Source organism: Ambystoma mexicanum, chromosome 3q (genome assembly GCF_040938575.1).
Source record: "Ambystoma mexicanum isolate Mex_15411 chromosome 3q, UKY_AmexF1_1, whole genome shotgun sequence".
Lineage (NCBI taxonomy): Eukaryota > Metazoa > Chordata > Amphibia > Caudata > Ambystomatidae > Ambystoma > Ambystoma mexicanum.
Window position 1 is genome coordinate 795,852,482 of NC_090926.1, and position 13,817 is coordinate 795,866,298.

Below are 13,817 nucleotides of genomic sequence, written 5' to 3' on the forward strand. Positions count from 1 at the left end.
TGTGATGTGCTCACTATATTCAATGTAAATGGGGATGCACATCCCCCTTTACTACTTCTGTAGTTCACCCAAGTACATGAACGAGAAATAAACAGGGTGGCTCATAAAGGCAACCCAGCCTAAGCCCAAATGTTGTAGGAAACTAAAATATAACTTCAACCATACACCATGGAGGGACATAGTCGCCCATAACAAGAGTGAAAGACTAGGTGAGAAGGGGGAAAAGATTCCCCCTCACCTAGGGACAAGGTAAAATAGTTGCCTAGTCTAAGCAAAATGTTCTGGAGTTGACACAGATCAGAAAGATTTATCATAGATATGAAAGTCTTACCCAACAGCCAACAAATGTAAAATGGGCCGACTGCATTTAACATTTGATTATGATGCCATGCTGCAATTTTAACATTCAGGTGTCTAGCAACTATGCCCCAAACATTAAGCATTGGCGGTTGGGGACAGGTGTGCATCACATGAATGTATGTTTAGAGTGAAGCGAGTTTGCATTAAATATACAACATGTTTAAAATTTTCAGCAGAAGAGGCAGCATTGCTTTATATACAAATATATAGAACATTGGTGAGTGCAGCGCTCTGAGTACCCTGGATGGTCGACTTTGGCCTGTTGGAAGAGGAGCACTGAGGGGGAACGGGGAACACCAATAGAGCATGGACATTGAGGGAAGATTCAGGGGGCAGTCGGCCCTGCAACTTGATCATCTAGTGACGGTTTTGGCAGGCAGAATACACACTCTTCTAGGCTTAGCATTTGCTCCTCCCCGCCATGTATATAGTTTTGTCGGTCTGCCGCCCAGTCTCTCCTCGGTCATTGTCTGTCTCCTCTATTGGAAGGCCAACGGTCAAAACATTGGTGGGTGTTAATGTGTACCTCATTTGCTCCGTCATCTTGCTCTTTTTCTTTTTCTTTCTCCTGCCTACATTCCCTTGCTGTTTGGTGGTCTCCCTTGCTGCAGGTATCTTTCACTGCCTAATCATTTGTCTGTTTTACTACTTGTCTGTCTCACTGCCTGTGTGTCTTGCTGGCACAGGGAAGGGGAGCCCAGCTGTGCAATGGGATGAGACGGAGGTGAAGCACGCACCAAGTGCAAGGCCTTTACGTATTGCCTACATGTTGGTTGTTCATGGCAGGGCCATCCGGCAGCTGAAGCGTTTGATCAAGGCAATTTACCACCGGGATCACTTCTTCTATATCCATGTGGATAAGGTAGGGGGAATCTGGGAAACAGATTGTACAATTATCTGAGCTGTGGTAGAGGAATGCATGCCAATGAAAGTCTGCTCCTCATGACATGGAAGTAGTATCATGTCTTTCATTCTTTACACTATTGTGGTTTATGGCCTTAATCCACCATTGCCTCATTGTTAATCACATCTGTCATCACTCCTCCCTGTCCTCCACCCTGTTGATGGTTGACATCCCCTCAACTATTCATCCTCCATCCGCTATATTACATCTCACCCTGCCCTCCTTTTTGTTTTGCAGCGTTCCAATTACCTGCACCGTGAGGTGACGGCGCTTGCACAGCGCTATCCCAACATGCGTGTCACACCCTGGCGCATGATCACCATCTGGGGTGGTGCCAGTCTTCTGACTATGTACTTGCACAGTATGAAGGACCTGTTGGAGATGCCAGATTGGCCATGGGACTTCTACATCAACCTCAGTGCTACAGACTACCCAACCAGGTGAGACGGCAATGGGTGAATTAGATGGGGAACAGCAGCTTGTAAAATTAGCAAGTTCTTCTCTGTTTTCACTGAGCGTGTTATTCAGGGGTTGATTGATAAGAGTGCTGGTGCAGGATGTGAACTTTATTCACGGTTAGTTTAACTATGTAGAACATTACTCTGATTAATAAACGCAAAACAGATCAACAGTATTGGAAAAAAGCTAAAATTGTAGTGAGTGGGTGAACTGTGGCTTTAAGAGAAGCTAGAAAAACCTCTGAGGTTAGCCTTTTATAAGGTTTCCTGTGCTGAAAATCTATAGACTGGAAACCTCAATTATATGATTATACAGATGCTGCTTGCACTTGCCTGCATGATCTGATATGATGGCATTTATGACACACCTATACACAAGTGTTTCAAGGCGCGCAAAGGCAACGGAGTGGAAACTGGGAGGACAAAAAATACGATCTTACTATGCCTAGTGACATTGAGATTGTGCAACTGTAGGGGAGAGGGGGAGAAGTGCTGGGGTGTGGGGTGGGTAGGATGGACAAATGCAGGACAAGGAATCGGGGAAACACAAGTAGTGCAGCCAACAGGTGCGAGTGTTAGACGTGCAGACAACCTGTGTCTAATAAGTGCAAGAGAGGGGACTGTAGGATTACAGATACACACCACAAGTGCAGGGGGTGCCAAGAGGATGTGCATGTATGCAGCTGGGCAGTGCGGGGTTCTAGGCCCGAATTGAGAGTGTTGCCAGGTGACCAGTGCATGTATCAGACAGGAGATCAGTGGGGGAGAGGGAGAGAAGGTAGAAGCAAAGAGGAAGGTCTTGTGGTGTTTCCGGAACCTGAAGATGGTTCTGCTCCAGTTCAGGGAGGCTGTTCCAGAGGGAGGCACCAGCCGAAGAAAGAGATCTGCCCCCAACTAGTTGCTTGGAGAAGCGACTGGCCCTCAAGGAGTTGGAGGAGCAAAGAGTGCGATTGGGAAGATTTTTCAGTAGAGGGAGTTGGAGGTATTGCAGTCCCAAACCCCAGAAAGCCTTTTGGACAATGCAGAGGGTCTTGAACTTGATCCTTGCCACCAATGGGGAGATTTCAGAGCCGGAGAGATACGATCCATGGACTTGAGGCCAAGGATAAGTCTTGCTTTCCTGTTCCGGATAAGTTGTTGAGGACAGAGTAGAGGCAGGTAGATTTAGAAAGAGCCTGTTGCAGTAGTCCAGCCTAGAGAGAACCAGAGCTCGGGGAGACGGTGAGCTTTTGGGGGAAAGTGAGGGAAGGAAGAATACCTCTAAGGAGGTGCAGCTGGTAGTTTAACTTCTTAGAAACATCAGAGATAGGAGGAGTGTGTGGAGTTGAAGATGACCCCGAGGTTCTTCGCCTCACACGTGGGAGCAGAAAGAGGGCTCAGAGTGGGCGGCCAGAGAGTGGGAGGAAAGGAAGGTGCTGGTGAGCCGATGAGGAGGTTCTGTTTTACTGCCATTATGGCAGAGATCATTGGTGCCACACCACTCCTGGATTGCGGACAGACAATCCAGGATGAGAGGGAGAAGAGGTGGCTGAGGGGAGCCTGAAAGCAAACGTAGTGTCATCCGCATAGTACTGAAGGTTGAAGCAGAGAGCAGCTATGCAGTGGGCGAGAGGTGCTAGGTATTGGTTGAACAGCTAAGGAGAAAGAACAGACCCCCTGGGGAACACCACCGGTAGAGCGAGATAGAGAGGAAGGACCCAAGTTGGACCTAGGATGGTCGGTCAGAGAAGGGAGGTCTGCCAGGCCAGGGCCTGATCAGTGATGCCCATGTTATCATAGAGCCAGTTGACCAGGATGGCATGTTTGACAGTATCAAAAGCAGAAGAGTCGAGGATGAGGACAGAAGTCTGATTAGTGTCAAGGTTTGACAGCATGTCTTCACGCATGTTCAGGAAAGCAGTTTCCGTGCTTCCGGCCGCTCTGAAGCGAGACTGATGGTCACATGGAGACAACCAACTGATTCAGTGTGAAGGTTGATCTGGGAGATGGCCAGCTTTTCCAAGGGTTTGCCCAGAAAAGGAGTAATGGAGATCGGGCGATAGTTAGATGGATGGGGTGGGAGGGTCAGCTGAGGGTTTCTTAAGTAGAGGGTGCACAAGGAGTGCTTCAGGGTGAAGGGAAGGTTCCAATGGCGAAGGAGTGGTTGCATAAGTCGGCCAAGACTGGAGCGAGGGTGTCGCTATGGTTTTGGATGAACAGGGAAGAACCTGTTTTGACAAGACTTTCATAGCTCAGACTTGTCTAGAAACCTCATGAGGGGTGAACAGAGGAAAGGAAGAGCAGGGAGGAGGAAAAGCGGCCACAGGAAGGCAAGAAGTAGAGGAAAAAGGAGGGGAGTAAGAGAGGGTGGCCAGGATGTCTTGGGATTTTTAGATAAAATGTGAAGCCAAGAACGTGCAGAGAGCCTGTGAGGGGATAAGAGGAAGAGACTGCAGCAGGGTTGGCCAGCTTTTTGCAGATTTTAAAGAGTTCGGCCGAGTTGTTTGATGCCGTATAAAGACTCAAGCTTGGATGTGAGCGCTTGTTCTAATGTGGACAGCGTCTGTATTGCCTTTGAAGGAGGCGGCAGGCCAGTTTGTCAGTGGGTGCACATGATGCCTGCCATTGCCTCTAAGCACCCTACACTTGCGTTTAAGGCTGATGAGGTCTGAGTCATACTAAGAGTTGCACTTGGCTTTGGGCTTCAAGCGGATCCTCATGACAGAGGGGCGGGAGTACATCAAGCGTGTCGGAGATAGCAGAATGGAGGTTGGAAAGGACTGTCAGAATGGGAGCCGGTAACAGGTGCAGGAGGGGAGAGAAAGTGGCAGCAAAAGCCCCAACTGACACACGCTTCATGGGTCGGATGACCAAGAGGGTGGGTGGCAGTGCAGGGGTTGGCTCGGCCTGATGAGTAGAGATGAGATGAGAGGAGAAAGTGGTCACTCTAGAAGAGGAGTGGTGAGAGGGTTGGATAGGGGGAGGTATGAGGAGATCAGAACATCCGAGGTGTGCCCTGCAGTGTGTGCGCCAGAGGGAAGAATAGTGACCGAAAGAGAATCGCAGAGGTAGCGAATGAGTCCAGAGGAGGGACAAGAAGCATCCAGGTGGATTTTGAGGTCTGAGGAGGAGAAGGAGTTGAGTGTTTGAGGCGAGGAGTAGAGGTCCGCCCACTCAGAGGATGGAGGTTACCTGACCATGCAGCTGGTAGATAGTAGCCACAGAGAGAGAAAGCCTACAGACCAGGCATTCAAAGGAGCAGACCTGCATAGGAATGATAGAGCTAGGGATCCAATCGGGGAAGATCAAGGCTACACCCCCACTGGGACGGTTGGATCTGGGCGCAGAGAGGATCTTGTAGCCATCGGGGAAGAGAGTGTCAAAACTTATGACAGATCTGGCTGTGAACCATGTCTCTGTAAGACCAATAACATTAAGGTTGAGTCCTTCCAGCTTAGCGAGAGTTGAGAGTGGCAATGTGGAGAAGGTTGCCACCCTTGAAAGACTTCCGTGGAGGGGTACAGGTCAGAGGTACGCCCTTGGAAGTACAGAAAGAGCCTGACGGTGGGCCAAGGAGGATCGGGCAAGGTAGCCAAGGGGGGAGGATGAAGGTGCTAGATTGGTGGCAGAGGAGGGAGGCAACAGGGCAGCCGGAGAAGGGGAAAGAAGGGACAGCAGGAGCAGAAAGGAAATTGATGGGGCGCAGGAAGCGTCCATCAAAAAAAGAGGTGGGCCTTGGACCAAGACGGTGCTATTTGGGTAAACATTAATAATGGTCTTGCGGAGTGGAAGGGGCCCAGGAGGGCCTCCCACCGGGTGCCACCTTTAATGGGAGAGGAGGGGGGAAAAGGAGAGAGCACAGAGACCATATGTGGAATCCATAGGTCTGGTGAAAGAACGACAAAGAGGATGTCTGTGAGGGTCTGTCTGGAGAAAGCGCTGGTGTAGGTATCGCCTGTGTTGGAGACCAGGATATCGCTTTTCAACTTCTTCCTACCAGATTTAGTAAGGACAGGATAGTCCTTAGATAGAGAAGCAGTTAAAGAAGATAGAACAGAACACCATAGAGGATGCTGAGGGAGGGGAAAAAGGGGGCAGGGGGATTTGAGGGCGGGGGAAACGAAGGTAAGGAGGAGGAGACACGGGACAGGCGCAAGAGGGGTGCAAGCCGAAGAGACGAGAACAAATCAATCACACTACATGATGGGCTTGATGCAGAAAGAGAGCTGGGGGAGGAGGGCATGGACAGAGGGGCTAAGAAGCGCAGAGCAAGCTAACTCCCCACAAATTCTTGCCTGGCGGCCGTAGACAGGAGGGCGAGTCATCCGCACTCGCAGTCTACGCCGCAAACCCCTTCGCTGCCAAACACCTGCGTCGCTCAACACCGCAGAATTGCGTCTGCTAAGGACTTCCAGGCTAGTCCATAAGACGATAGATGATGTGGGAAAGGGCATACCAGTGCCAACGCACAGAACTGGAGCAAGAACTTGTACATGGTAGTCTTGGGTGTGTGCGAATAGCAAGAGTAACCACAAGGCTGCCCACAACATTCTGCATAAAATGCAGTTCAGGGCAGGAAGGGAAATGCCCTTTTCGTTCAAATTGGGCACACAAAAATGGAGTGTTCTTTTGAATGATGCCAGTATTCCTTTCCTAACCCTCTGCCACCTTCTTCTATATGAAGATGTGTCCTGAGAAGTACATTTGTTAATTCTGTAAGTCTTGCATCCAGTAGGGGAGAATCTGGGTGGCAAAAAGTTTAATCCATTACTTCTAATTTTTTTTGGTTTTTTTACCCTGACCAGTTTACCACACTTTTCCCTGATGAGCCCTAGTTTTGATTCCTAATCAGGAATGCGGCTTCCCATTGTCCCTCGTAGAAGCCCTAAATCGATCAGGGTCACAACATCATGTATCCTATTTCCTCTATGCTAGTCTCTGCGCACTGTGTGGGCTCGTCTGGTTGGTGACAGCCATTGTGTAATTCTTGTGGGGTGCCCAAGGCCACCTATTTTCAAAGCTCCAGAGAATTGCTTTAATTTTACTATGTATATTTTGAGGTTTGGGTAAATATATATATTTTTTTTAAAGTAATTCTCCTGCCCAGTGGTGGTATTGATTTAGCCAAGTAAAAATAGATTTTAACTCTTAAACATATATATTTGTAATTTCTTCTCTACACTAATTATTCATCCAGATTATGATGCACTTGCACTTTCAAGTTCCTCTTCAGATCCGAGATTAATAATTGCGGTCCTCCCTGTGGCACTGCTTTGCTGGTAACCCTGGTCCAAAACGATCTGTGAAATGGTTTTGGTGGTACCAGCAGGCAGGGTTCCTATTCATTGTTGGGAGTTTTTCTTTCTCCCAATAAATACATTATATGGAGTATTTGGAAGTTTTGAGGGAATAAAAGTGGCTGGTATTACGCATGTTTATAGGGCTGCCTGTTTCCATGTATGAATCAGCTCATATAGAAGGTTGTTGTAGGCTCCTTAGTTGATGGGAACCTTGCTGTACCTAAGTTTGAACTCTGGTTCGATTCCATTGGTGAGTTGGACTGGGGCACGCAGCATTAGGACCAGTATCCTGGCCAACTTTTCAGAAGCCTGTCTATCTTTTCCATAATTAATTATGGGAGACTGAAACCAGGTAGGGTTGATCATTTTGCTTTGTTCCTGACTTGGTAGACCGGAGTTCTTGTTTGACCCCTGACTTTGTAGATAACCCTAACCAGTAGGAGTAGGACCGAAGAGTTATGAAGAACTTGAATGTAATCCACTTAACATGCACCATCACATTAATTACCTTTTTACAAGTGATCAAGTAGATTTTCATATGGTTCTACGTCATTTTGGATGGTTGTAATCCAATGTTTTTTTAATGAATTTTTACTGAAAAAACTCATGAAAATTGATTTGTTTTATTTTTTTTTTTTGGGGTGGGGCGGTTCCCTTCCAAGCCCCCATCCCCTATTTTTTTAACTATTCCCGACCCTCCCACCACCCCTTATACACACTTTCCCAACTACCCCCAACTCCCTATATTTTTCAATTAGTTTTTTTTTTGGTAAGAAATACTCGTTAAACCCATCAAAATGTCAACTATCTATGAAAGAACGCTATGCCTTTCATATGCCTCTGTGTGCAGTCATTACTTTATTCAAAGTCCTAATTTGGTGCCTTGTATCTCTTTGTACCCTGCTCACCTCCAAAGTAGATTGCTCAACCACAAGTACCCCTCTGTGCTCAAAGGAAAGGTTCCAAATTGTGTGTTCTATGTTTAGGAAGATTCCTTCTTCACCCTAAACAAGAACCCTTGGTAAACACAGAAGACCTAACCAACTACCAACCGATGTCAAACTTCAGTACCGGTCAAAACTCCTAGAAAGCTACGTATGCGAACAAATCGTGGAACGTATTGAAAATAACCAGATCTCAAGACCAGGCACAAATCTGTGTCAGACCCATGAGAGGATAAGAAACACCACTAGCATCTATATGGGATGGTCTGAAAACAAACGCTGATTCCTTACACTGAGATCCAGCAACCACATTGGCCTCGAACCAAAGCAATACTCAAAGTTGAAATTTGGTGGATCAGCATTCTCTTTGGAAACTCTCTCGGGAGACACCGAAATCAAAACAGGAACCGAATAAACCGAAACGGAGATACCCAATGAAATCAAACATGTTAATAGAAACCAATGTACAAGTATGTTAAACCAACTCAACCCCCACAGAGAAGCGTACAGACCACTCGCCCCTAACCCTACTAAAAACTTTCCAGTATCCAACATACTCGCCCTCAACCACTAAATAAAACCCACTCTACCACAGCAGAAACCTGAAACCACGGGCTGCTGCGATACTTAAGATGCTTGTGGTCCTGCAGTGCTCTGGGCCACATCTCTGTAACACTTCTCCAGCTCCTACTTTAGTAGGAATCCGATGCTGCAACTTGGTCCAAACGGGTCGGAAGTGGCCCTGAAGGTGTGGGCCAATTTTGGAATGGAACCGATGTTCGGATCAACAGTTACATGGTGTTGGGTGCTGAGCCGCAGCGTCCGTGGAGGCAAGGTGTCATTACAGGCAGCTCCTGCGCAGGAGCAAGCTTGCTACTTGGAGTCCGTCGGATATTGCACAACCCAGACCCTCTCCGGGGGTGGGGGGTTGCGATTCTTTGCTGCTCCTCACACCTGATGCTTCTCCTGTGGCTGGGCTGACTGGAGCGGCCTGCTCCGGGTGGCTGTGATTGGAGGGCCTGAAGGGAAGGGGTGGCTGACGCAGTAGGCTTTACTACCGGACGATGTGGCGGACCCGGTTGGTTCCAGCCGCCTGCGCTGCACCGTAATTTTGCTCTGCTGACTTCGACTTACCACATGAAGTCTGTGGTTGCCCACCTTCCGATTTGAAGTGTACACCTCTCTCATTAAGAATGTTCTTCTTGGTGTAAGGGACCATCAGATCATTCCTCACATCCCTGCTGTAATCCACTATGAGATTAAGACCCTGCAAAGAAAGGTAACGTCTACACACGGTCAGTTCATCCACAGAGGGGGATAGCCACTCAATGCTATAATCAGGGCGGCAACTGACTACAACGCACAGTTTTGTGCAGGATAATCTTGCGTCCCACTTGTATCCCTGACTGCACGCCCCAGCACGCCTTTGAATTGGGCACTAGTGCATTACCTCCTCCTTACAAGGGACGGACTGACCACGGCCGTGCAACACCTGAACATACTGCGCCTTTGTGTGGGAGAGAAATACTAGCTGCAAGGATGACTTAATGACTCTTAAAAGTAAGGCAGCATGTATCCTTTCACTAAGGTGGCATCAAAGACACCGAGTCCAGCTACCGACAGTGGGGAGAAGTCTACTTAATCAATCTCTATGGAACTCAAGTAATCATAGCTAGCATGTCGGCGGGATTCACGTCCATAAATACTAAACTAGACTTTATCACAGCCAACATTACTGCCATAAAGGTCAAGATGGAGAAAACGCAGCACAGTCTTACTGAGGTGGAATATAGGGTTGGCCTAGTGGAGGATGAGCCGAATGACATGACATTGGAACTGGCAACACTCAAAAAAGCAATGTCGGTGGTGCAGAAAAAATGTGACAAACGCCAATCGCGATCACGCCACAATAACATATACCTGATTGGGATACCTGAGAGTCCAATCACCAGAGTCATGGAGTCTTGTTTTGGAGCAAACGTTGCTATCTTTCTTAAATCATCCTAAACTGTCATCCGTGTTTCAAATTGAAAGAGCACATATAGCACTGGTTGCGCTTCCCATACCCGGGGGTCCGGACCCATCATAGCTAGAGTGCTTTAGTGAGACGCTATCCTGAAAGCTGCTCGGGACATTGCAGAATTACAGTTGGCCTATATGAGGAGGCACATATATCCTGATTTCTCACTGGCAGTACAGCAGGAACTTTAAACATTCTTGGGGGTGAAGAAGTATTATGGGAGAGAGCTGTTGCATGATCAATGGTGTTCCCTGCCTAACTCGGGTTTGAGTTTTGCACAAAAAAAGCATTACTTTACCATATCGGTGGAAGTAACTATTTATTGAAGACAATATTCCCCTACCTTCAGCCTGAGACTTGTCTATCTTATTGTTTGTTTCCTTTTCAAATATACGGTTATAAAGTAGTGTTCACCAGGTGCCTTCAGTACGATATATTTTTCACTGTAAACTGCATTATTGATGGAAATTAAGAAGGCGATTGTATCGCTGCACTCGGTTGTCCCCAAGGTGAATTGCTGTTTTTTGTTGGAGTTGTGGAGGAGGTTGTACACTTCAGTCGGGGTACCAGAAGTGAGGATGGGGAGGGTAACCGTTTGGGTTGAAAGTTTAACTTGGCGCAAATGTAACGGGTCTTTGGTTGGACAGATACGGATTGGTAAAGTCTACCCAGAACCTATATGGCGTACAATTTACAAATTGAAACATGATACGAGGTAATATGTATGCGTTAGAATGTCGGAGGTATGGGTCACACTATTAAGCAGTAAAAACAGAGGTCACATTATTGAGAATCATGTTCTTACAAGCAACACATGCAACAGGGAACATAATCACTGTACTGGGATGAACACAATTTATTTTACTCAATCTCGTAGTCTGATCCATAAATGGCTGCGGTTTAGCCCGATGAAAACCATGATTGACGCACTGGAGAGATAAATAATAAGATATCTTTCCCACTTGATCTTCCACGTATTATCACTTAACACATGGCCCAAACCCAGACAAACCGCAATTCTACTCTAATATGCTTGGCTTACATCAAGCGTTCCCAATGATACTGATACTTTGGGGAGGTGATTTTAACACCATATTGAATTTGCAAATTGACCGCTCCCGCAGAAAAGCTAGATTACTATCCAAAGCTGCACAAGTCCTTTTCCAGGGGATGTTGGATTTGAGTTGGATATAGCTGCCTGAAGGGCCCGTAACCCCAATACCAAAAAATGTACACACGATTTGTATGTAGATGATTCTGCATCTCGAATAGCCATGTGGCTTTCCCCTCGTATTATGAATGAGGTGACCTCCATGGAAATGCTTCCCAGAACATATTCAGACCATTCCCCTATACTGGTTTAGTTTTTATTGACTAAACGTCAGAATTCGAATACCAGCTGGAGGTTTAAATCATTGGCATTATGGGGTCCGGTTTTTGCCTCTAATATAATATACAGGATGTGGGGTTTTTAAAAAAAAATATATATATTTTTTTAGATCAATAGTGGCACGGTAGATAGCGTTTGGACGCTTTGGCAGGCGTTCAAAGGCTACATTAGGGGTATTGATATGGCCCCTGAATTTGGGTTTTAAAAAATGATACATAAGATTATCAAAAATAGCGAAAAAGACATTAAAAGATCTATAATACTGAGCCTTCCGCTGAGATACATTAATGCAGCCATTGGTTTATTTCGTGAAAATGTGGATACTGTAAGGGTTCAGAAGTAAGGGACCGACACAAGGGTGGAATTTTGGTTATCAAATTTTTTTTATCCAACCAAGAGTTGCGAAAATGCCTCACTAGCCCTCATACTAAGAGGGGTTTTCCCTGGCTCAGCAAAATGTTGTAATTAGTCCGTCGGGATGTCAAAAGCAAATGGTGTCAAAACCCCATCTCTATCCCTCACACTAATAACTCCAGCTAAAATGCAGGGGGTGGTGGTCTTCTTAATAGTTCCACTGTAGCTCAAAACACACAAGTTCTCAAAAGGTGCAAAACCACTCCACAAAGCTAGACAGCGTTGCGTCTTCAGGCTGTCAGCTCCTGGTATTGCCAAGAGAGGTTTTCCTTCTGCTTGACTGATGGCAATGACCACTTTCCTTCAAGGAACATATGCTCCTTCCCCTTTCCTCTTCTACTCTGCCTATCCGCCTCACTAACCTGCCAGACTCTCTGGTCTTGAAGATTAGTTCAGGTGCGAGTATCATTACTCACTCAGCTCGCATTCCTCGCGATTGGTTTCAGTGTTCTGGATCGGATACAATTCGTTTGTATGTGGTGGCCCCAGATCCAAGTAGCCATTTCTAAATAACGAGGAAGCTAGGCAAGTTAACTGAAGTAAACGGGTGTTGTGCTTACCCAGCCAATTTGTAATCTGGTGGATAAATACTCTAGCAGACACCCCTGTGTCGGGCGTTTGTGGGGGTGGGGGTTATGCGTGTCGTACGTGGCTATTTTGCTCGGGCCTCTGCGAGTGTTCAGGGCCGTTACCGGCCAGTCACACACCCCTGACAATGGGGGCCAGTCACACACCCCTGACAATGGGGGTGATGGGTATTTGCACCCAGCCGTTCCGTCCGGGGTGCAACTAGTGTTAATCATTTTGTTTTCTGATGACGTGCTCCACTATTGCTCCAGGCCAGTTTTTTGAGGTGGGAGTATTTTTCTGCCCATTTTTAAACGTTGGGGTAAATGCTATTTCAAGCAGTAAAAAGTAGTTTTCTCCTTTACAAGAGAGAAAAGTACGTGACATGCACCCGACCTGGGGAAAAAGATTCAACTATATTTTAAATCCTTACCACGCAGCAACCCTTTTTGTAATTTCGCGATTAACGGATAAAGCGCAGTAACACAAGCATCCTCCTGCAGATGAAACAAATGAGCCCTACACTTGGAGGTTTCCTTGCATGCAAAAAGAAGGCACACACGGAGCATAAGCTTTCCACCGCATCGCTCACACATAGTCGGCTTGGGTGTGAGCCATGCAGCCTTCCCTCCCACAAAGCGAAAAGGCACAGGTGGCTACTAAAATATGGACGGTACACTGGCAGGTGTTCTCCAATGTGCATACGCGTTTCCTCAGCCTTTATAACGGTGTTGAAACTAATTGCTGGAAACGTTTGAATGTGTTTATTTCATTTTGATCTCTGTTGTATGAGTGTTCTGGTGACTGTCGAATTGCAAGCACATGGAGAGAGGGTGACAAAACGTATACATCTGTGTGGGACCGTTGCCTGTGGCAGAGAGTAAGGGAAGGGAAGGGAATAGGAGTGATATTGATCAATAAATACCATATTCAACATCACAGTAGTACATAGGAGCAGAGGTTGGAACTGCTTTATACAACGGTATTTTTGGCAACCTGCCGTCCTGTCCTCAACCTGTTAAGAAATCTTGCTGCAGGCTCCTGGAGACTTGAGAAAACAATTTAAAGAGAAGATCATTTTACACAGGCCTAGTTTTTCACTGGTGGATTTTGACACCCAACTCAAGCACTGGCACGTAAATGCATGGTCTGCTGCCATCCTCTGCTTTGCCCATGCATAGGACTGTGATGAGAAGCAGGACAGGCAAATATGTAACGGGCAAATTATGGAAAAGGTCTGATCTCTATTCCATTGAGGTTGTAGGTATCTTTTCAGGGATTTTTTTAAGCCTCATTACCAGTGATCTATTTCTGTTAAATAATTAAACCTTATACAAATGCCATGTTTCGTTCCTGTCGTGACCCATTGGTCTCCAATTTCAACATTACTACTTTGGTGAAGATTGCACCTTATTGTAGTGTACGGGCAGGAAGTTGGCAGATGCTTTTGAGATGTGGGTTGCTCATTCACTGTCATTTAG

The 13,817-nt window shown here is 46.6% G+C and overlaps 1 protein-coding gene across 1 annotated transcript in view; it reads left to right on the forward strand.

Annotated features, from left to right (window-relative positions):
- Positions 1-13,817, forward strand: part of XYLT2 (xylosyltransferase 2) — a 294,426-nt gene that overhangs the window by 68,978 nt on the left and 211,631 nt on the right. Inside the window, exons 3-4 of the mRNA XM_069654872.1 lie at positions 1,047-1,222; positions 1,502-1,704. Coding sequence (XP_069510973.1) covers positions 1,047-1,222; positions 1,502-1,704 — 379 coding nt within the window. The remainder of the gene's footprint in view (positions 1-1,046; positions 1,223-1,501; positions 1,705-13,817) is intronic.